The 24,855-nt window shown below is 38.0% G+C and overlaps 1 protein-coding gene across 1 annotated transcript in view; it reads right to left on the reverse strand.

The window, feature by feature from the left end:
- The window catches only part of nsmfb (NMDA receptor synaptonuclear signaling and neuronal migration factor b), a 43,822-nt gene that overhangs the window by 15,656 nt on the left and 3,311 nt on the right, over window positions 1-24,855 (reverse strand). Inside the window, 6 exon segments of the mRNA XM_051109948.1 lie at window positions 1,199-1,288; window positions 1,774-1,826; window positions 9,601-9,669; window positions 14,501-14,573; window positions 14,664-15,341; window positions 15,603-15,664. Of these exon segments, the coding sequence (XP_050965905.1) occupies window positions 1,199-1,288; window positions 1,774-1,826; window positions 9,601-9,669; window positions 14,501-14,573; window positions 14,664-15,341; window positions 15,603-15,664 (1,025 nt within the window).

Below are 24,855 nucleotides of genomic sequence, written 5' to 3' on the forward strand. Positions count from 1 at the left end.
ATAAATTCACTTAAAAATCACAATAAAGCAAAATGCTATTAAGAATTCACAAACTTTATGATTCAATTTAATAAATATATGTGATGCAGGTTTAATATATGCGCTTTAATTACTTGTGTTTAGATTATGTCACAATAGTTATCACAATAACTTATATGCTGCTACACAAACTCATCATTTACATGTGTGGAGTATCTCAAACTCCATCTCTGCATGTTAATGTGAGTTTGGCTTTATTATAACATTCATCTGGGAACGCAACGTGCGCAATTTCATCAGATTTGCAAGGTAAATCATTTATAAACCCACACAAACACAGGAGAATACAACATTATGTTACTCAACATGCTAACTGTTTATCACGATTTTAAAATAAAAGATTAAACCCTCACTCTGATTTTACACATTCTGATGTCCACATAAAGAAATGACAGTGTTTGTAGCTTTTCTATCATAAATAAATGGCCAAATATTAAAGATTAAGTGGACATTCGAATTAAATGTTGTTTAGTAAATATTAAATAATGATTAGATAACGCAATAAAGTGTAAAGGCTATTGTTCAAGTCTATTTTTATTACTACAAAAGTTAATTATAATTATCTGATTACTCGAATCACTGTTGATTAATCGCCAGAGTATGCGAAAATAATCATTAGTGACAGCCCTAAATTAAACTGATTAAAAGTGACAGTAAAGACTTTTATAATGTAACACAAGATTTATTTTTTAAATACAATTAAAACAATTGCTGTTCTTTTGAACTTACTATTCATCAAAGAATTAAGACAAATCACGCTTTACAGAAAAAAATAAACATTAATAATAATAATAATAAACGTTTCTTGAGCACTAAATCAGCATATTAGAATAATTTCTGAAGGGTCATGTGACACTGAAGACTGGAGTAATGGCTTCTGAAAATGTTGCATCATTACAGGAATAAATTACATTTTAAAATATATTTACATAGTAAACCCGTTACTTTAAACTGTAATAATATTTCACAATACTAGTGTTTTCACACTTTTTTTATCAAATAAATGCAGCATTGGTGAGCATAAGCATAAACTGAAATTAATGACTAGACATGATCTTAGCAAGCATCGTAAGATTCACCCATGTATTTTAGTGTGAGCGAAATCATGTACTGAAATCAGAAAAAGAGATAACATGTTTGTGTATGCGTATGGACTCACTGTCTCTGGAGTCATGGAGAGAGTCAGGCTTGACGGGTGTGGGGTCACTCCAGGACCGGCTGAAACTCTTCGCTTTGCGATCAGCAAATGCTAATAACGAAGCGGAGGAGGAAAGCATCACACACACTGCTCTTCAACACACACACACACATACTCTGGGCTCTTGTCTGAGGTTGGGATGTTACATGTTTGAGGATTTTTCTGTTTTAGGCCGACTAGCTCTAAAACTGAGAATCAATTTGACTCTGTAACTCTTATTGATGAGAGGGAGGCGAATCATTCAGAAACTAAACACATCACTAGTTGTACATCAGACAAGAACACCAAGTGGTTTTGTTTTCATCCTTTTAGCCAGATGCCTGAAGCATCTGTAATCCCTGAAAATAATTCATATGACACCATGAATTATTGTCAAGCAATGGCATGTTCGCATATTCACATTAAAAACTGCACAAATATACAGACGAAATCAGAAAGACGCATTGACAACATAAACACAGCCATACATGAGCATTAACACACTCATTCCCTCACTCCCACAAATACACACACACAGACGTGTACAAACAACTCACTCTGGGCCTTTACCCTCCTGCTGCCCACCATCCTCAGATGTTTCCGGAAGTTTCTGGGATAGAAAGGATTTGCAGAAGCACAGTGGATTGGAAAGAGATATAAGACAAGAAGGGAAAAACACAAGAAAAATGGGAAATGGAGGAAGAGGAGACAAAAATGGAAATGTTAAATACACTTTCAAACAATCCATTTATACATGGTAGCATTAGCATGGCTGATTATGGACGGGGATGAGTGTTTGAAGTTATACAACAAGCTCAGTGCACCCCAAACAAATCTCCAGTCCTCACAGTTGCTCTGTGATAAACAGGCATAAATAAACAGTTCGTCCCAGTTTGACATTGCTTCAGGCTTCAGAAACGCAACGTTTACTCTTCTGTGGGTCTGTATTTTCAGATATTTCCGTTACTGTACTCTCAAGCACACTGTCTGAGATATTAGCTTGAAGCCACCGTGAAATCCAAATCCATTTACTATGGAATGCTGCAGTGTTTATTCTAAATGATTTATCAGTGCACATAATTATTTTTTAAAAATCCATATGCCCTTGTAATCTTCAATCAAAATCACTTCCCTTCCTCCTCGCAATCTCTTCTCTGAAAAAATTTACACTGGCGTGAAGGAGGGACAGTTATTTCTTTCTTCCACCAACCTGTCACTTACATCAGATCGCAACAATTAGCTAACAATAATGATCCAACGAACCAATCAATTACTGATGGACAAAATCAAGTCCCGCCCTACATCAGATGTTGTTTGAGAAGCCAGATATTCATCACAAAAGGGAAGACAAGACAATTATGACCCTGGACCACAAAACCAGTCATAAGTAGCAAGAGTATATTTGTAGCAATAGCCAACAAAACCTTGCATGGGTCAAAATAATTGTTTTCTTTTATGCAAAAAATCATTAAGATATTAAGTAAAGATCATGTTCCATGAAGATATTTTGTAAATTTCCTACTGTAAACATCAAAACTTCATTTTTGATTAGTAATATGCATTTCTAATAACTTAATCTGGACAACTTTAAAGAAGATTTTCTCAATATTAATATGAAATTTTGCACCCTCAGACTCCAGATGTTCAAATAGTTGTATCTTGGCCAAATGTTTTTATGCGCACGAGGAAAAAAAAAAAGTTAATCGGCCGAAAAGTTTTTACGCTCACTTGTGGTTTTTGACTTGTGCAAAAAGGCATTAATGTGAATAACGTTAATGTGAGATGGAAATGCATTTGCCGAATACAAAGTCTATGTCAAGCTGATGTACATAATAAATAAGAAAACTGATGAGGAAAAAAAAACAACTCTTCTGTTATACTGTAAGTAGGTGTTTCACTGCTAAAGCGTACAGTGCAATAAATCCATGTAACAATTTGAATAATCTTGTAGAAAATACAAAAAAGCCATCACTCTGTTTCACTAATCACTAACGAATCTTGTAGAAAGTGCAAAAAAACGCTTTCACTTCATGTTCTCATTACTGCAGTTCTGGTAACTTTCACACCAGAAATATCAGAAAATCACTCGCAGAAAACTGACCACTATAAACAGCTTCATCAGAGAATAAAAGCAAGTTCAGTTGACCCACTCTTTCAACCGACAGCCTCTCTCCTCTCGTTAGCACTCAACACTTGTTCTCCATGCATCATGTCACCATGGTTACACTGTAGTGTAGTATAGTAGGAGAGTGTGCTGTGGAGAGGTAGGTGGTCTTTCCTCATTGCCAACAAATAACAGAGCAGCTCACACACTCAATGCAGAGCCTTTAAAATAAATGAGAGCTGAGCCAGAGATGAAATTATGAGGCAATTTGGCTTTTACAAAAAGCAGAATCAAAACTGATGGCCACAGTGTCATTTCCCACGCATAACATGCAATCCATATCTTACAGTTAGCATTTTTTTTCTGCAGGCATAATGCAGTTGCACAACACCACAATATTAGAAAGCAGCTCTATGACCTAAGCTAGTTAAATATACTGCGGGAAAACTAATATCCCTGCAGTACAGTGATGCATAGCAGAGGACATTTTTTACAGTACGTAGCTGTGCCGCTATAAGCCTCTAATCAAATCCACCAACGTGAACATTTAGCAAAAGACAAAAGGGCTTTTTTTAATATCGCTGTTATATTTGAGATGGTTACAGAGAGCACGGTGACAATGCATCTGTATAGTTGTCAGAACTGCTTTTCTCCTTATGTCCGTCTTGCTGACATGCTTCTAAACTGCTGTCAAAGTCAATGTGCTGGCTGACAAGAAAAGAGTGTGGATCTTCATCAAGCGTCAAAAATAGAAACGCATATCAAGAGAACTATGTCTTTTCAGCAGGCCATTTTTAATTAAATGCTCTAATGATCTTAATCCTCATTTGTGAGCTTGCTGAAAATAGAGCGATCAGTCAGTTCGCCGGAGTGTGACATGTTGATCCTCACAGATATACATATATCTGTTCCTTTTTATGCAAAGAACATAACATCACACATTTCTTAAGAAGCACAGCCATTCAGTTCAGAAACAGCTTCTATGAAACAACCAATCAATGCCAGAAGATTTAGTGCATGCTCCACTTTCTCCATCAGATAAAGAAACTCAGCACAATCCAATATACTATGAACTTCAAGAGATAGTTCACTCATAAATTCAAATTCTGTCATTATTAGATCCAATCTCCTTTAACATAATTTCTTCTAGGGAACATACCAGCAGATTTTGAAAAACATCTTGGCCACTTCAAAAATAAATAAAGTGAATGAGGAGTGTCAAGCTTAACAATAACAAGAAATCACCATAAAAAGTAGTCGATATGACTCATTCACTCTATTTGAGGTCTTTAATCCAGTTGTTTACTGAACATTTTGACATATGCCCTGTCTCTCTTGGGAGCATTCATAAGAAGTAGAGCTATCTGATTGGTGAATGAATCATTCATTTGAATCATCTGATGCCATTCACAAAACCAGAATGATTTGTTCACTAATCGGACGGGTCCCATCCAACTGTGCAGTCAGTTTTTCAGTTGAAACAAGTTAACATCTTACTGGAGAGGAAGATCTATAGCCCTATAAATTTTTATTTTTTTTTTCTTGTTATTTTTTTTTACCCATTTAGCTCTTTCCATTTGAATTTTTCTAGACTCTGTTTTAATGGTTAAATTAAAAACATCAATCAAAAAGCATGTCTAATTAATCGAAAACCTTCAAAGTTACACAATTTAACAGCAATTTATTAAAGGGGTCATCGGACGCTAAGTTCATTTTTACATGTTGTTTGAACATTAATGTGTGTTGGCAGTGTATGTACAAACCTACCCTATAATGATAAAAATCCATGCAGTGGTTTTAATTAATCTGTAAAAATAATATTCCCTTTTTCAAATCGAGCCATTCTCAGATGCTGCTTCCACAGTAGTTGATTGACACGAGCGTCTTACCTAAGATCCGTTGTAACAGTCCAACCTCCCTGTTTTGATGCCGGAGCAGGGATGTAATTTAGACAAGAACTGAGCGATTGAGGTGTTGTGTTGCTGGATGTAATAATGAACGTAGTGGTCGTCATTTACTCCCGACATCTGAGCTGCTGAAGATGCAGTGGATTACGTTTGTTTATGAAGGGAATGCGCCTCGCGATCTACATATATCCATCTATGTTCGTGCGAATCATTCGTGATCCAGCTTCACTTACAGCAGAAGTGAGTATAAGGGTTTTTGTTATGAATCTTTGCAATCGCCTTTCCTAATAATGTGCTAGTTAGCAAGTTTAGCGGCTAAACGTGGCTAAATGCGGCTAAAGTAAACAGGCTTGTCACTCCACAGAGAGAAGAGAGGGGCGGGGCGAGCTGAGCTCATTTGGATTTAAAGCAGTCTCGACTAGAATGAGATGATTTTTGCAGAGCTGATTTTGGCAAGGTAAAAAGGGTGCTGTTTTACACCACCAAGTATATTATAGACTTTTCATTAAGATGCTAAGGAATGATATCAACTTGTGGAAAATGGGCATCCAATGACCCCTTTAAAGTTTTAAAAAACATTCATTCAAGGTTCTATAAAATATATATATTTTGTTTTCCAAATTCAGTTTATTTTGACCAAATTCTGTTTTCCATTAATTTTCTGGATTCCATTTTAATGGTTTAATTAAATTTGAATAATCAAAATTATCTCTAATTAATTATTATTATTTTATTTTTTTATTTTTTTTTATTATCATTTTTTTTTTTTAGAAATATTGTGTTGTGTATTATTTACATTTTTCTGGCAAATAAATTCTGGTAAATATCCTTTTAAAATAATGTTTTAATAATCATTTTATTAGTAGTAGTAATACTTTCATTACATTAGGTAATACATTTCTGTCATAGTTTCTTCAAGTTAAACCGAAATTTTATTTCAACGGGTTGCTGTAAAGACCTTTAAGTCTGAGTTTGTATATAATAAGACTATAGTTTTTCTCAAAAGAAACGTTAAAATGCTCATGAAGTGACTCTCAGAGCAGTTTTAGAGATTATGTTTATGTGTTTATGTACTCAATTCAAGGTAACAGAGGTTAAAAACACCGCAAACATCACACATGCTTCAGTATGTGTGTAGTAAAAAAAAACACACGTCTGTGCCATTCATTCACACAGAGACACGCAGAACATGCAGGTCTTTTTGTGGCTTAATATTCACTGACAATAGTCCATATCAAGTTTTGATGTAAATGTACTGACCTACTTTTGGCAAATTACGTGACATTCCATGTTATACAGAAACTGGACTGGATTCCGTGATTCCGTCTACGTTTTCCGCATTACGGAAATAATTGGGCTCTGAAGATCACTAGAGAATAAATTACCTTAAATTTTGGTATGTCTGTTATGAGAAGCTGTCCATTATGCGTAAAAAAAAACAGCACAGTCATATGGAAGTAACCTGGTGTCATGGTGAAAACATACCTGGGGGAACTTTTTTTGCGAGATGTGAAATACGTACCAATTAGTACATATGAGTGGCACTAAAAGTGTTCGTTTTTTTTCCACAGAACAGATGAACATACACATGGTATGTTTTATGGTATAGGCTAAATGGTACAATAATTACTGTTTTTGCATTATTGTAAGGGGTAGGTTTAGGGTTGGGGTAGGTGTTAAGGTTGGGAAGTAAATGGATTTTGTCACCATTCAGTGTGATTGTATGGCAAGCAAAGAATCAACACATTACTATTATTTAACATTATAAAAGTGCTCTTTCGTGTTTAACAGAAGAAAAACAATCATACAAGTTTTGAAAGAAATAGTAGTTATTAAATTATGGCTTTTTTTTTTTTGAGAGTGAGCATATCCTTTCATGTGCAGTTGTTTTGTAATTATAATGGATGCAACCAATTATCTGCAACCCTCCCACAGGCATCTACAGAATGCTGTTCAACAGTGTCATGGGATCTCCGCAAAACACTAAAAGCTACTGCTCTTTTCATGTTTTTTTGTTCTGCAGAACACCCTGAATTACCACAGGCGAGCTGAACTCTGTTAAACCTTTACTGAGGAGAATCAGATCTGTCCTTTCAATTTACCTTCAGAGCACTGCACATTAGTCCTCTCCAGCAATTCAGAATCATGCTGGAAGACGTTTTTGATGATCTGCCAGCAGACCAATTAGGTTTTACCGCTGAACAAGTGTTTTTAAATATGTAAGCCAATTCAGCCAGGTGGGATGAGATTTGCTGTTGAGTTATTCATGGTGCACGTCATTAATGTGCTGCGTGACACTGGACCGATAAGTGAAACTCCGAAAGTGTTCAGTTGTCAGCTGTATCGACTAACGCCCTCCCGGCACTGCACCTTTGGTGATTCGATTGACCTATTGATCCAAACAGCCAAACACAGACAGACACGCACACATATACCCAGGTGTTTTGTGGGTGTGTGTACGGGGTCAAGGTTTTACCGTCATTCAAAGGCAGTAAAACCTGAAATCACTATTGCGAAGACTAGCAAATGGCTTAATAAACACACATTTGTGTGAGGGTTAGGTTTAGGGGTTAGAAATATCAATAGCTCTGGTTAAAAAAGAAACACCATGATAGAAAAATAAACATGTCACCTTTGACCTAGACAATAAGCTTACCTAGTTAAAAAAAAGTTAGTTTCTTTGTAACAAATTTATTTTAAAAATGAATAGCATATTATTAGTCAGAAATAGGGATATGCCCAAAACCAAATAACGTGTTCGGAAAGGAAATTATGTGTATTACAGAACCCTAAACTAAATTAAAGCTGAAAGCAGCACTGAAACTGAGGAATAAAAAGTCATTTATATGTGCTAAACTTCCTGCTGCCAGCTGGTGGCGCTATGACTATAATTGAATATTGGCATGTAGATGTCTTCAATCCAGGACTTTGATCAAATATGGAGTTCAGTGCAGAATGAACATGGTATGTTTGAGTTAGTGTAAAACGTGACATATCCTGTTGGCAACAGGTGGCGCTATGATTAGATATTGTATGGTTGAGTTATAACTTCCTTTTCCATGATGAAACATTGAACTTTGTCAGGCCGCCATGGACATGCCCTTCAACAAAAACTCAAGATCTTTGCAATTTAATGTCACAAAGGGCTTTAGATTACACTGACCAAATTTGATGTTGATCTGTTTAAATCTCTAGGAGGAGTTCATTTAAACACAATGCCTGAAAATGGCAAAAACGGCACAAAACTTGCAGAGAAAATTCTAAATAACAGACTTTCTGTTGCGTTTCGGACTTCGTACTGAGGGACTTTTTGTAGGTACTGGTGTGTTACATGTGTCTACCGAATTTCGCACATGTATGTCAAACATAGCTCAAGTAGCACTTCGTTGAAATTTTATAGGTGACGCTATCGAGAAATTTTCACCACTTTTGACGTGTGCAAGGTTTCATGAGTTTTCAATATGTTTAGGCCCTCAAAAATGCGATTCATTTTGGAAAAGAAGAAGAAGAATTACAACAGAGTGCTGGGCCCTAATAAATACGAGATGGGAGGAAAAAATATATTTAAATGCTTTCTCTCGCAATTATATTGTTGGGTAATTATACTAAATATAAATTGCAGGAATCAGGAAGACGCTATTAATATGCAGGGCATTGAAATCGCTTTTGAATGCGCACTCACTTTTTACTTTCAGTACTTACCTCACATTTTACAAGATTAGATGTTTGTCAGTGGCGCTCAGGATTTGCTAATTATTTGCCATCGTCCTAGCAGTCATCTTTCCTTACTCTGTTTATGTGGTAAGTGAAGTTTACAGTATGTACTGCAATGTAACAGGCTACCGCTGGCATTTCCGCTATTTCCAAATACAAAATCACTATTTGGGCACATCCCTAGTCAGAAAGTTTGAAAATAGCATTTGGAAAAGTGAAGAAAATATTTATTTTTTCTCCACTGACTATCACTGAAGCTTGTTTCTGTTTAAGAGTCAAACAATAAAATAATAATTGTGACTTCATTTTTTATAATTGCATACATCTCACAATAACCACTTTTATGGTTTACTCTAGAGTGGAAATGGGCTTCTATAGAAATCCCTGGGTTTAGATCAATAAACTGCTGCTGGCTTTCTGCTTGGTAAACCTAGCATCACAGCTCCACAGGGAAGTGTGCCATGAACGACAAGCAGATCCTCATGTGTAGTGTGCAGGATTGGAGTGTGGACTTTAAAGATCTGAGGGGATACACATCATAATACTACACTAACACAGGACAACACAAAACACAAACACCATCCCTCCTCTGTCTCATTCTACGTGTGTGTGTTGAGGGAAGGTCTGTGACACAGGACATTAGGGGCAGTAGACAGTACCTCTCCATCAATGCGGTGGCCTCTTGCTCTCTTTTCCTCCTCTTTCTCTCTGCAATTCCACGGAACGCCCTGCTGGGACCGGTCACAGTGTTACAGGCTGTGGGTGTAGGTGTGTGTGCAAAGGGAACGGTGCAAGGGGAAAAATCTAGAGTGGCTAGAAAGGGTCAAACCACAAGAGGTGATCACCACCCACAGGTCAACGGGACACTACAGGCACGTACACACACTACGACCACAGAGTGAAGTCAAGTGTAACACACTCAGTCACCAACCAGCACAGAGGATAAATTCACAGGAAAGCGTAACATTTTTGTGGGAGTGCTTATCATATCTGCTGTGCATCTATTGTTTTTCACAGTGTGACAGAAGGTATAGCCATCATTACTGACAGCTGATGTTAAATCAAACCCCTGTCCTCAGCAGATGAGGTTAATGACAGCCCAGAAGCTACGTTCTGACAGCGTGTGTGTGCACGTAATTGCATGTGGATGTGTCTATGTGACTGCATCCTGAAATCCTTCAGAGCCTTGACAGATTGGCGACGGTCTTGGAACACTGCGTGCAAATCTTGAGATGAGTGACTTTTCTGGGGTATATTCGGGCTATATTTATATATTTTGTGTGCAATATTCAACACAGTGATGGCAGCAATCACCATATTCCTCCTAACAGGGCCAGTCCACCATTTTGTCATATTTTTTAAAATATACCTTGCATTATAGTCAAAACACAAGCTCTGTTCCAAAATCTAGTCGACTGTCTACCTAGATCTTATTTTTGGAAATCGTAGGCAGACTCCAGGCATTAAGGCTATTCCTAAAGGTAGGTAGGTACATTTTTCTGCTCTTTTCCTCCTTGTTTTTAAAGGGGACATCGGATGCAAAATTCACTTTTTACATAGTGTTTGCATATAGTAAATGTGTCTCAGCACCCTACAATGATAAAAAACCTAAACAGTCACAATTAACAAGCCGTTTTGATTGTCTGAGCAGTATGATATCATACTGCTCAGGCCCTGCCCACAACTGCTGACAGACTGAAATATTAGCATATTTCCACCAGGGCTCAACAATAAAGAGTGCCAAATGGCCCAGGGCCAGCGTGAAAGACGCTCGGGACAGTTGACGAATTTGTCACTGGCCCGATCGGGCCACTGCCACATCGTCACAAAAGTTCATCATTTGCAGGTGTTTTTAAGCCTCTCTTGTTTAAGCGAGAGAGACGCGTCCCTGACGGACAAATAGCCTACAAAAGTATGTCTAAATACTCGTCTTGATGATTAGCTTTAACAATGATCAATCCATACTTAATTTATATACTTAATGTACTTAATGTACATACTTAATATTTGAACTTTAGTTAGGCTAGTAGGTTTAGGTGTGGTATCAAAATTGGAATCGAGAAATGCTTATTTATTCAAATAAAAGATAACATGAGTCAAAAACAATGATAACAGGAACTATTTAATTTTTTTGTAACAGGGCTAGTGAAGATTTTGACCGGGCAAGTAAAATTTGATCCACTGGCCTAGAAAAAATCCTTAGCGTTGAGCCCTGTCCACCCTTAGCTAGTTGTATTGCTGTCCAACATTTTCTCTGCTCGAGCAGCTGTAGTGAAAACAATGTCATGAAAGCAATGCAGGTGTTTTGTACTTATAGTGAAAATACTAGTCTTCGTTTTCGTTTTAATGGTAATGCGTCACCAAATACACACACACACACAAAAGAACGGAAGGGAGGGGCAGAGTGAGCAGTAGTTCATTATCATTTAAAGAGACATGCACCAAAACGGGTGGCTGTGAAGCTGTTTTTGACCAGGTAAAGAGGGTGTAGTTTTACACAATTATTGAGGAATTTTAACCAAAGTATGTTGCAGACATTTCATGAAGACCCTAAAGAATCATACCAACTTGTGGAAAATGGGCATCCAATGTCCCCTTTATAATACAGTTTAAGGCAGCACTGCAAATGGATATTTTGACTGCAGTTTATTTAATATCAAAACTTGATCATTTCAATTATGTTATGCAATTAAAAATTGTATTTGTGTGCTCAAGGTGATTTAGACACAACAGTATCATTTTTATGGCTTATCAGCATGTATTAAAATGTTTTATGTTATGGTCCTTACTTGTTAAATGAGAAACATTAATTTCTTTAAGACTTGATTACAGTAAAGGAGAATGGAGTATGTTAGTATGCTATTTTTAGTTTAATCTTAGTCAAGCTCATCTGTACTTGAGAAAAAGCATCAACATGCTGCTGTCTGATTCATGTTCTTTCAACTTTACTAATAAATTACTATTTTGACAGGAGTTGAGTCTCTTGTGAGCCTTGAGTGCCATTTATGTGGTTTTCAGAGTTGCCTACGAAGAACGTTCCAGATCAGTCAATTACAAGTTTCCATTTCAGTTAGGATGTCAGCAATGGACAGCAAGTCATTTCTCTAGATTTTGGAATGGAGCTGCAGTAACTAATTTGTGGTTAAAGCCCAGGCTACCATAGTAGTTCAACAAACAGGCAGTTGAAATGTGATTACACCGACACCGACCTGAGTGACTCACAATTGGTACTGGCATATCATGAGCTGTATGTGTACTGTGTGAGACAGAGTTCCTTCATAACTTCAAACACTCTAACATTGTCTAATGCTGGTGGAGTGAGAGTTAACACAGGACAGGAGAGGCAGCAGCACAGAGGAGCAGAGGGTGGGGATGGAGTGAAGTGTTGAGTTTTTAAAACAGTGGGCTAATGAGAAAAGAATACTCACGATATTCTTTGGAGCCAAGGTAAAATGCATAATAAAAAAGATAAAAAGAGGAAAGAGAGAGCAGGTGCTTTAACCATCACAAGAAAAGTAATCACAAGTAAAAAAGCTAAGGTACGCAGAGCATTTTTCAAAAATAAACACTGGATCAGGTCTTATGAAAGGATCACCAAGTGCTTTATCGCTACCTATTACAGTCAATTTATCACAAAAAGTGGCAGCTCTGCAGCCAACCACGGGAGAAAACACTGACACTTCACACAAATTGAAAGGATTCTGAAGTGAGAGTGTCAATTAGAAACCAGCAAAAAGAGAAATGAATAAGTCAGAAGAGAAAGTAAATTAAGTAGCTGCAGAAATAGCAAAGTATTCATAAAGAGAGAGAGGGATACATTGGGAGGGGAAAGGCAAGGAGAAGTGACACCAGATGATGAGGTGGGAGGGCATAGTGAGGTTGAGGGGGAGACAACAAGCATGTCGGCTGGAGGGAGGTGGACTGCACCCCGGTGGGGGTGCTCAGCCAGTGGGCTCTGTGATTAAGACTTCTGCCCGACAGGTGATAATTAAGCAGTCAAGCTGAGCAAGAGCGTCTGTGCACAGAGAATAATAGAGCCCAAATTCACTCGACTGAAAAGTTGAAGAACAAGAGAAGGAGAAAGAAAGACAAAGAGGGAAAAGAAAAAGAATGAAGATAGGAAACAGGATGGAAAAGGAAATGGAAAAGGAAATTAAGAGAACAAAGAAGACAGAGAAAGAGGAGGGGAAATATGAATGCTAAAAACAGGAATTAAGAAAAGAGGAAGGGGACAAACAGAAAGAGAAAGTGACAAAGAAAGAGAATAAAGGGAAAGTAGAAGGGGAAAAGAGAATGGTAAGGTAAGGAGAAAGAAAAAGGGAAAAAAGAAATAGAAAACAAGGAGGAAGAGAAAGACGAAATGGAACATAAAAGTGAAAAAGAAATAGAAAATGGAAAAAAAACAAAGCAAGCAACGAGAAAGAGGAAGAGAAAGAAATGAAAAGAGAAAGAAAGATAAAGTGACAAAAGGAAAAGAAAGTATGTGAAAGAAGAAGGGGAAGAAAGGGAAAAAGGAAAAGAATCAAGTAGGAAATGAGAAAGAGAAAAGAAAACAAACACAGTGAAAGATGAAGAGAAAAAAGAAAAAAGAAAAAGGAGGAAGATATGAAACACGATGGAAAAGACAGAATAGAGGAAAGGATAGAAAAAAAATAGAAAAAAGATAAAAGCAAAGAACAGGAACTAAGGAAAAAGGAAGAGAAAGAGGAAGGGGAAGAGTCAAAGGAAGAGAAAAAGGTAAAGTAGAAGGGGAAAAGAGAATGAAAAAGGCAAAGAGAAAGAGAAAGGGGAAGAAAAGAAATGGAAAGAAAAGGAAGACAAAGAGGAAATGGAATAAAAAGGGGAAAGGAAAGAGGAAAAGGAAGAAATCAGAAAGCAAAAAGAAAAGAAAAGAGGAAGAAACAAAGGCCAGAGACAGAGGAAGATACAGAAAGGAAAAAGAGGATCAGGAAAAGAAAGAGGGTGGCAAAAAGAAAAAGGAAGGGAAACAGGAATGAAAAGAACAAGAAAGAAAGAAAGAAAGAAAGTGAAAAAGAAAGAAAGAAAATGAGAAATAGAAAGAGGAAATGGAATAAAAGGGGGAAAAGAAAGAGGACATGAATAAAATAGAAAGCAAAGAGAAAGAGGAAGGGAAACAGAAATGGAAAGAGACAGAAAGATGAAGATACAAAAGGAAACATAGAGTGAAAGAGATAAAGAGGCCATGAGAAAGAGAAAGGGAAACAGAAATGGAAAGAGAAACCTGAGACAAAAGAACAAAAATTTAAATAAAACGTTAGAGAAAATAGAAAGAAACAAAAGCCAGAGACAGAAGAAGCTGAATAAGGGAAAAAAGGATCAGGAAAAGAAAGAAGGGAGCAAAAAGACAAAGGAAGGGAAATAGTAATGAAAAGAAAGAAAGAAAAAAAAAGAAAGAAAGAAAAGAATACCTCCTGTCCTCCCACATGGATGAGTCAGAATAGTTAAATTACACGTCTGCTTCACAGACCAACCCTACTCAGGAGGAAACAGAAGGATGGAGGAAGAGGTTTGATGCAATGAATTCCCATGTTTACTCACGCTTGCATGGTGGTGGTCGCAGTCTGAAAGCTGAACATGTTCTCTTTAGGGAACCAGCTGTTTGCGTGATCCTCTGCAAACAAAAAGAGACAGCCTAAGCAAAAGCAACATGCACAGTGAAAATCACACGAGAATAAACCAACAAACCTGGTGATCTTCTTACCTCGATCTTCAGAGGACACACGGTCCTCACTGTACATCCTCTCCAGCTTCTTGTGCTGTTTGCCACCACTGTGGGGTGACGTATCAAGATCTAGAGAGCGCTGGCTCTGGCAATGTGGCCGAATGCAGGCCACACAATCCGGCGTGCAGTCCTCCCTTGACCTGCTCCGCCTCGACCCCCAGTCCCGGATGTTATGGGCGCTCCCTGAGCTCTGCAGAGGTGTAGTGGCATGGCTGTAGTGATGCTGGTGGGTGGGGCCGTTGTTTCCACGATGGTGGCTTCCTCGATGATGGCTGCCACGTAAACTGGAGGGAGCGTTGTTTCTGGGTGGGTCAGTGGTCCTTTTCAGTACCTCTAGCTCCAGGCTTTCCTTACTTCCCTGGCCCCCAAGCATATCTCGCTCCCTAGTAATGGTGTAGACGCGTGCTGGCTTCAAAGAGCTCTCTGCACACTTTTGATGATGCTGGTCCTCAGAAGAAAGGCTGCGTTCTACGGAGAGACGACGCTTGGAACTGGTAGGAAGGGGCGCAGACTGGCTGCCTGGCTGAACCTCTTCTTGACTGGGCTTGACTACGAGAGTGTGTTGGGAGTATGGCTGGAGGCTGTTGTTGTTGTTCAGTCGGCTGATGTCTGGCGAGTCTGTGTCTTGACCAATGAATGTGTCAGAAAGCAAATGATCTGGAGTGAGAGACAGAAAGAGACCAAGATAAACAGATTTTTCATCTTGACACTGCAAAGCAACAGGTGCCAATAAAGTTCTCCTGTAATGATTAAGTAAAGGATGACTGGACAGAAGTGGAATTACTGTTGAAATGAAAGAACAATGTCGGCGAGTACTAATACACTCAAGCACTTCACAAACTGTAGAACAGGCAAATTGGAGGAGACAAAAGACTTGAGGACAAATGAAGGTAGGACATAAGGTGGAATGGACCTAACCTGATCCGTTGCGGTTCTCGGGGTGCGTGTGAGAAAGGTACTCTCCAAATGCTCGAGCTGCTCTGCAGAGAGACAAACAGGAGACCAAATCAAAGAATGGAGACAGAACTCTCTGTCCTGATGACTCTCTGTACTTTCAAATGCTGCTGCTTTCAGTTCTCAGTAGTCATTCCTAATTCAGTTGTTAAGTCTGACTTCACGCATTACAGTTTCCAGGTCCAAACACTTCCAAATGCAAACAACAAACAGTACTGCCAAAAAATCATGATCCTTACCTCTTTACCCATACTGAAAACTTTGACCAGGCAGTGATTCATATTTTCTGAAACATCAAAATGCTAGTACAGGGAGAATGCGGTGTAACATGAGGGTATTAAAGAACCCTGGGTATTAAGGGGTTAGTTCACCCAAAAATTAAAATTAGCCTATACTCACCCTCAAGGCATCCTAGGTGTATATGACTTCCTTCTTTCAGACAAATCCAATCTGAGTTATATTAAAAATTGTTCTGGCTTCTCCACGCTTTACAATGGCAATGGGCAGGTGTTTCTTTCCAACAGTCTAAAACAACCATCCACAATAAAAAGTGCCTCACATGATGACTCCGGGGGGTGAATAAAGGCCTCATGCTGCAAATTGATGCATTTTTGTAAGAAAAATATCCATATTTACACTGTAATAATCACTTTTCTCTAGCTTGTGCTAACTGTCGTACACAGAAGCCGTTCTGGGCGGATGACGTAGGTTGTATGCGTAGCGCATGTGCCTGTGAGTCTCGCAAAAACCAGGGTTTGTCTCCTCTTGGCTTATATCGAAATCCTCCGACATTTTTCTTCATAAATCCTTGTTTTGTACTTCTAATTTAAGACCGTTGTTTTGTTTTGCTATCGCCACTGCATGTCCATGTTCCTCACTTTTCACTGGCGCAATGCATTTGTCCTACATCATCGGCCTGGAACGGCTTCCATGTACAACAGTTAGCGCAAGCTAAAAAAACCCCTGATTATTACGTTTTAAATATGTATATTTTTCTTATAGAAACGAATCGATTTGCTACAGGAGGCCTTTATTCACCCCCCAGAGCCGTGTGGGCACTTTATTATTATTGATGGATGGACTTTATTGGACTTGTTTTGGACTGCTGAAAAGAAACACCATTGCCATTATAAAGCCTGGAGGAGCCAGAACAATTTTTAATAAAACTCTGATTGCAATCGTCTGAAAGATGTAAGTCATATACACCTAGGATGCAGTGGCGATTTCTTTAAGACTGCAAGGGAAGCTCAGCTTCCCCTATAATGTCACAAAATTAATGGTCAAATTATGTACTATTGTATTAACATTTTATTGACTAAAAATGCGTTAGAAAACGTTCATCTCAAAGACGAGTTCGTTCAGAATCAGTTAGATATAGCAGGTCGGCTGACTTGATTTTCTTCTCATACATTCCCGTAGCGTCACAGTGCATTTCCCCGTTGAAGCCCAGCGTCCATCGACTTCAATGCGGCTGCTTTGAACGTTTTTTTTCAGTGCTTTGAAACTAGACGGTCATTGGATAAACGCTGCGATTATGTCCCGCCCACGGACGCTCAGCGTCTCTGGGGGTGAATGAGGAGCAAATGAGGAGTGGGCTGGCCTGGACTCCGAGCTTCTGCGTGATGATTGGAGGGTCTGTCGAAAGATTGCATCTCCTTTTGACTGACAGCGATTTTGTACTATAAGGAATCGCTGAAGCTATTCGCGCTCAGTCCCATCGCGGATTTCTCAAGTTCAGTCGAAATAAAAACTGCTGCAACCTATTTCTTTATATTTGCTTGGCGAAATTGCTTGATTTTCATCATACATTTCACACAATTATACACCACATTCCTTGTTTCACTTTTACAGAGTTTAATATTTTTTTTAGATCGTTCATTCATTCATGTTAATATTTAATGTAGTAATCAATATATATATATAGATTACTACATTAAATATTAACATGGAGGATGACTATAAATTAATATAAATATATAAATATATATATATATATATATATAGTAATCTTGAAAAATTTTAACATAACATAATGAAACCTTATATTTCTATTAAAATACTTTATAAATAAATAAATAAATAAATCTCCATAACCTTATTTAAATTGCAAAATATTTATACTATATAGTAGCATCTGACTAAAAGAAAAAATACATCATATTTTGCATAATAAAACTAAATCTTTTTTTTTACGATTGTTTGCATTGTGACTTACTTATGACAATAAGGCACATTCTTGTGAATAAATAAATAGACAATTTTATGATGTAGGCCGAAAATGAGCTTCCCCTATTTGACAGACCAGTAGCCGCCACTGCTAGGATGCCTTGAGGGTGTGTAAATAATGGGGTAATTTTCATTTTTGGGTGAACTAACCCTTTAAGACTTGTATGACTGAATATAAAGCAAATGATGTATCTTAGGCCTTGACCACACTAATACGTTTTTGTTGAAAACACATCTTTTTCTCTCCGTTTTGGCCTTCTGTCCACACTGAGACAGTGTTTTTGCCAAGAAAAATGAAGCTTTTTGAAAACGCTCTCCAACGTGGATAAACTTGAAAATGCTGTTTTCGCGTTGTAGAGGCTTTTGACAACAATGACGCATGTTTAGTCACGTGGCACATATTGTACCAACATACATCTACATTTATAACTGTATTGTGCTTGTTATTTGCTATTTACTTTCACACTATTGCTACAGATGTGTTACTTTGTACACTCTTCATATCATAGTCCTGCAAAACAGGGCAAAACAGGAGGGCAATTGCGTTTTGGATCAGACATAAAATCCGGAGTGAGTGCATGTTCCATCTGTATTGTCTCAGTAAGCTGTTTTTAGGCTTTACACGTGCAGTAAATAAAATGTAACATTTTCTGCCGTTACAATGTGGATGAGAAACTTTTGGAAAATGCTTGAAAACGCTTGTGTGGACAGAGAGCATTTTAAAATGAAAACGCTGTTTTCAAATGTATCCAGTTTAAATTTTTATATACCACAGCTACTGAAAGAGATTACAGGTGGCAATGGATATAAGCGTAGGCTTAAACCAAATGGCGTACTATTGATTTTCCCCATAAGGAGTCTAAATGCTGCCGGATATCGAGTGAAATCTGCGCTGAGAAACTTATTCAGTGACTGTGGTGTCATGACAAGCATCAGCAGGTTTACATCCTGCCAGGATGGCATCTAGCGTTTCTTGTCTCTGCCTTTTGTAAGGTGTTTCATTAGCTGATGTCTACTAAAAGCCTCAAAGTCAACGGTCAAAGTGGAGAGAACAAAGACGTGCGTATTTAGGAAGTTTTATTCATCCACAGACATCTTCCCATTTTTTTCTCCTCTTCTTATCGCTAGGAAAGTAGTGAAGACTTACATCCTTCTCTTGTTGACCTTTAACTGAAAATTACAACAGAATGTGGCATTATATAATTTTATTTTCCAAGTTGTGTTGCAACAGAAACTGCAACAGGTACTATAGCACCAGTAGCTCACCAAGTGCAACCATTTCACATCATCGAAATAATGGCGCCCCCCATAGTCCAAAATATGTCTAAAACGATGTGGATTTTTTTAATAACGTAAATCTTTCATGGGTTTTCTACTACATATATCAGTAAGAGTCATGATTTACGTTATATTAAGCCATACAAGCCTTTAAAACCTTAGCTTAAAGGTGTGCTATAAAGAAAAAGTGCTCATAAATGGCTGCTGAGATAGTATTCTCACTTGAAATGGCACAGAAGCTTGGACCTGGAAACAGTATTCAATACATCATGTTTTAACAAGCAGATCATTTTTCATGATGATATTACTAACAGCTTCCATATTTCATATCCATATCAGTGGAACTCTCCGTCGTAAAGTGTTACACAGAGACATTTAGAGACCATTAACTTTATAAAGCAATATTAGTTTCTGCCCTTGACCACTAATATGATTGAGTGATTTATGGCTTAATATTTAAATATAATGTCCGCTTTATAATTCAACTCTGACCATATTCCTCACCGGAACACTGTGTGAGATGTGCAGTCAAGACTAAATGCTGGCTTTTCTTCTTCATAAAGCATAAGACAGACAGGTCTAACTCAGTCTGTTTCCCATAACCAAAAACTCACAAGTGAAAATGAGAAACATTAGCAGATAATGTCACAAGATGTGGCTCTAATTTAAACCGGGCTACCACACCCGCAGATGCTTGCAGAAAAACTCCACATCCCATAACTTCTCTGAGCAATGAGGTGTAAAGCACTGAATGAAATGTAGATGCATACAGCCTGCTTTTAGTATGAGGTCACTCAGCTGCTCTGGCAAAAGAACATGGCCCCCTTATGACTTGCTATATAAAGAGAGAGAGAGAGATAGCTCAGAACTCAGGAAGCATAGCCAGGAAGATGAGTTGGTTACAAAAGAAAGGGGAAGCAGCTTTAAGTAGAACCATGTGTACTTCTCAGAATAAAATACAGGTTTTAAAGAACACTGTGTCCTACATTGCCATACCTTCCTCGCATTTAACCAACAGGATGACCTTTATGCAAAATGTGTGAGTGGTTATGCTACTAAAAATGGCTTCCAAAATGCTGAAGTCTTTTGAAAAACAAAAACGGATGCATGTGCACTGCCGATGGCTCTTGCAATCAGCATAGATGATTTACACAAATCATTAATGCATTCAAAGAACTGCCAGATTCCATTATCAAATGCATCACTCCACCTCTTAACCACTGGAAAGATTTACACAGTATTGCCTTCCTGTGTGGCACAGTGAGAACACAACTAATGCAGCCTAATTACTTGCATATGCTGAGGGAGTAAAACGAACTATCATGTACATATGAAAAACTGCACCAAACCTGTTTCACTCTCCATGTCTTTAATTGAATCCTCAGCTAATGATGCCCTCCCACACAAGTGCACTAAATATGTAGGTTCTAACATGCATAAATACATTGAACAATCACACTTCAATCCCTGCACTTTGAGAAACGTGAAAGCTACACAAATGTACCTAGATGAACACGGTGAACTGACAAGCACCTCCACAAGCACACAAACCCATAATCAGCATGCTATTGGCAAACCGCGCAGTCTCGGTACCTCTCTAGGGATACTGGGAAATGGAATGGTTCTGTTGTTGGAGTAGCCATGCTTTCCTGCAACGACACTTTAAATAATTAAATACTAGCCAGCATGTGCATCTCTCTCTCCACACTCAACAAACTCTTCTAACAGATGGGAAGAGTGGTGCAGAGTGGAATCGTCCAATCACTTTCTCATCATTCTTCTTACTGTCTCACTCCACAGGGCCTGGAGTAAACACAAGCGTAAAGTGTTTTAAAGCATGATGGGCCAAGAGGGCAAAGGTGGACTGGAAGTAAAAGAGAGCACCTGACCTATGCCAATTCATCAAAACCCACAGCGTGTTGTGTTATGATTTTAGTGACTTTGTTAACTTTAACTGTACTCTGTGGTGCTCTTAAAATAAAAACGTTCGGCTTCTAGTCAGTGAGAAGATGTGTGTTCAGGTTGATAGCAGGAGAAATTAAATGGGGCGGATGGCGGCAGAGAAGGAAGTACAATGCAGGAGGCTGCTGGGAAAAAGTTCCCAGCTAGGACACAAATCATTTTCAATGAGATTGCCGGGCGGAACTTAGTGACGGAGCAATCCCGTAAAACTGCTGTGAATGTGAAATAGATAAGTGAAGTGGGTGTCTGAGGGCAATACGCCAGAATTCGACACTTAAATGGACTGGCCTAGTTGAAATTTTTCTCTACATAAATCTTTGTATATTTATGTCTTATAAAATTTTAGTTTTGAATGCCGGTGTTGGGAAAAATTAGGTTTCACCTAACTTCACCAGTTTTACTAATTATATACAAACAATGTTCATTTACTGCTTACTATATAGTTCATAATAAAACAAATATTTCACTTGAAAAACCTTTAATCAATTTTTTTTTTTTAATTTGTTTAATCCTGATTAATCGCGTTCAAAATAAAAGTAATATTTCTGAAATACGAATAGTTTACATACACCATGCAGAATCTGCAAAATGTTAATTATTTTACCAAAATGCATGTTATCTTTTATTTAGTACTGACCTGAATAACATATTTCACATAAAAGACATTTACATATAGTCCACAAGAGAAAATAATAGTTGAATTTATAAAAATGACCCCGTTCAAAAGTTTACATACACTTGATTCTTAATACTGTATTGTTACCTAAATTATTATTATTATTATTATTATTATTATTATTTTGTGATAGTTGTTCATAAGTCCCTTGTTTGTCCTAAACAGTTAAAGTGCTCACTGTTCTTCAGAAAAATCCTTCAGGTCCCACAAATTCTATGGGGTTTTTTTTCAGCATTTTTGTGTATTTGAACCCTTTCCAACAATGACTTTGAGATCCACCCTTTCACACTGAGGACAACTGAGGGACTCATATGCAACTATTACAGAAGGTTCAAATGCTCACTGATGCTCCAGAAGGAAAAAAATATGCATTATGAGCCAGGGGTGTAAACTTTTGACCAGAATGAAGATGTGTACATTTTTCTTATTTTGCCTAAATATCATATTTATTTTTCATTTAGTACTGCCCTTCAGAAGCTACAGAAGATGTAGAAGCTACTACATGTTTCCCCGAAGACAAAAAAAAGTTAGATTAACCCTGATCTTCAAATTCAAAAGTTTACACCCCCATTCTCTTAATGCATTGGGTTTTTCTTCTGGAGCATCAGGGAACATTTGAACCTTCTGTAATAGTTGCATATGAGTCCCTCAGTTGTCCTCAGATATATACATATACACATTATGTAAACAGAAACTTTTAGTTTGGATGTGATTAATCACGATTAATTGTTTTGACAGCACTAATAAATAATGATAATAATATTATTAATAACAAACAAATAATTAAACACCATTACATCATCATCATTAATAACTGAAATATCAGTATTTAATTACATTAGAAATGGTTGAGATTACATGTAGGGTCAGTGCAAATGTGTAATGTATTAGTTAACAAACTAATTGGGTATCATTATTCTATGCCAGTAGGCAAGCTTTGATATTAAATGGTCATTATAATAGTTTAAACTACATAAATCATAACATAATTGTGTAGGGATTGTAATCAGGCACTAAAGAGGGCACCCATTCAAGGGTATCTGAGGCAATGAAACTGTTTGAAGTCCTAATGGAGACCTGATTTCTCACTACACAGACCTACAAATCAGCTGCTACACTAAAAAAAGTCCCAGTACTTTCTATGGCTAGTCCATTTCTATGAGAAAGCTGGATAAGACAAACTATGAAAACATAAGACTGTAATAGACAAGGACCGATTATGGTCATGCAGGGCCACGTTGATCAGTAATCAATATGTAATGCCCAAATAACAGGAAATTGCAGTTTTGAGAATATACACACTGTGTGGGCAATACAACACAAAAGAGAAGCCCCACATCTAATATTCAACATCAAATTTGCAATAAAGTGTTTAAAAGGCAATGATAGTGCTAAAGGTGAGCCAGGAAAAGATAACATCCCTCATTTCCTCATTTATTTTGTTATAGCAATACTTTCTGGCACACATTCAAGCATTGTTCATTTATTTATATGACTTAACATTGGCAACGGCTTGTTGTTTCCACGTGTCTGGCCACTGTGGGCCTCCCAGCTGGAGGTCCTTGACAGACCGAGGCCCCCCATCACTGACCCCACTGGTTAGTTTTATAATCTATCCTTTGTTAAAAATGCAAGTGGCGAAGCAGGGAAAGCGATACCGCATCCCACACCTTCACAGCTGAACCGCTGAACCTCAAAACTGCCTGTGCTTGTCCACTGTATGTAATTCATTTGTGGCTCTTTAAAATCAAATTGTTCTGCATTAATACCTTCTGCCTGAGAGTGGGGCATAACCAATTACCTAGGATAGTTTAATGTTCTTTTTTAGAACTAGAAATTGCAGACAACAAGGAAGCTTCTCAGTTGGAGAGAATTAAAAAATGAATAATAAATACTGAGAAGCACTGTAGGGCATGAGATGCCTAAATCACTCAAAATCATATCAGCCCTCTCTCTCTCTCACACACACACAGACTAGCCTTCGTCTCATGCCAGTTTGTCTGAGGGTTGTAGTAGCGTGTACATCTGGGAGCATGTCTCATGTTTTCAGCCATGTGACAAAAATGGGGGAAGGGAGAAAGCAAGGGAGCTCAGAGAGAAGCATTTTAACCATATAAAATAAAGCAGATGCTTTAACCAAGACTGCTGGACGAAAGCCCTGTGGTGATCCAGAAGAAGAGGCGGATGACTAGTGACTCAGATGAGCAACATGAAGATACGAGCAGATGTAAAACAATAACTGCCCCAACGTGGACTCAAATACACACTAGCATATATAGTAGTAGGCTACAAGTGCACAAAGGAAGCATGGGTAAAGAAGCGTAGAGATAACAAACCCTGGAGCTGTTCTCGCACTGCTGTTTTCATGCGTTTGTTCACGCACAATCAGAGCCAGGGAATAAGTGCTTTTGCCCTGGGTGACACTGACTTCGGCAGACCACTTTGGTGAGCTACACTAATTTAAGTAAAAAGCGAGTACAATTTGTTCTTGAGTGCCTCAGCACGCATTAACCAGAACATTCGTGTGTGTGACACGACCCCTTTCTCTCGCGTCCTCCTCCTCGTTCGCTCGCTTACAAACTTTGTGTTCTCTTTGCTGATTTGATTTCTTAGTGTACCGTTCAAACCATCATCTCACACAGTCCTCTAATAGTTTTTCTCATTGACAGCTAGACTTTATGTAAGCTCGTAGTGTGAACTAAACACTGAGTCATATTCGTTTTGAAAACGCTCAACATCTGCCATTGGCATTCAGCTTTTAAAATCTCCACACATTAGAAATTCATTAACACTTAATGAGCGGGTCTCTAAATTAGTCGCACTAGCAAACATCGCAGCTCCAAATGGCAATCCACCAAAATGTCCCAGCTGATCCATTCCAAATTTTTCAAGACCTTTCAGAACTCAAAACTCCCCCTGCAGTACAAAAAGGCCATTTAGTAGAACTACGCTACAAAAAGAGCTTGTTCACAAAGATTCGCTGGACAACTTGGTTTGCTCATTAGTAAAATAAGAGGAGAGGGGAGGATTTTATTATTCAGAAGACGAAGATATAGTGCAATATTCCAGATGGTG

Source organism: Labeo rohita, chromosome 5 (genome assembly GCF_022985175.1).
Source record: "Labeo rohita strain BAU-BD-2019 chromosome 5, IGBB_LRoh.1.0, whole genome shotgun sequence".
Taxonomy (NCBI): domain Eukaryota; kingdom Metazoa; phylum Chordata; class Actinopteri; order Cypriniformes; family Cyprinidae; genus Labeo; species Labeo rohita.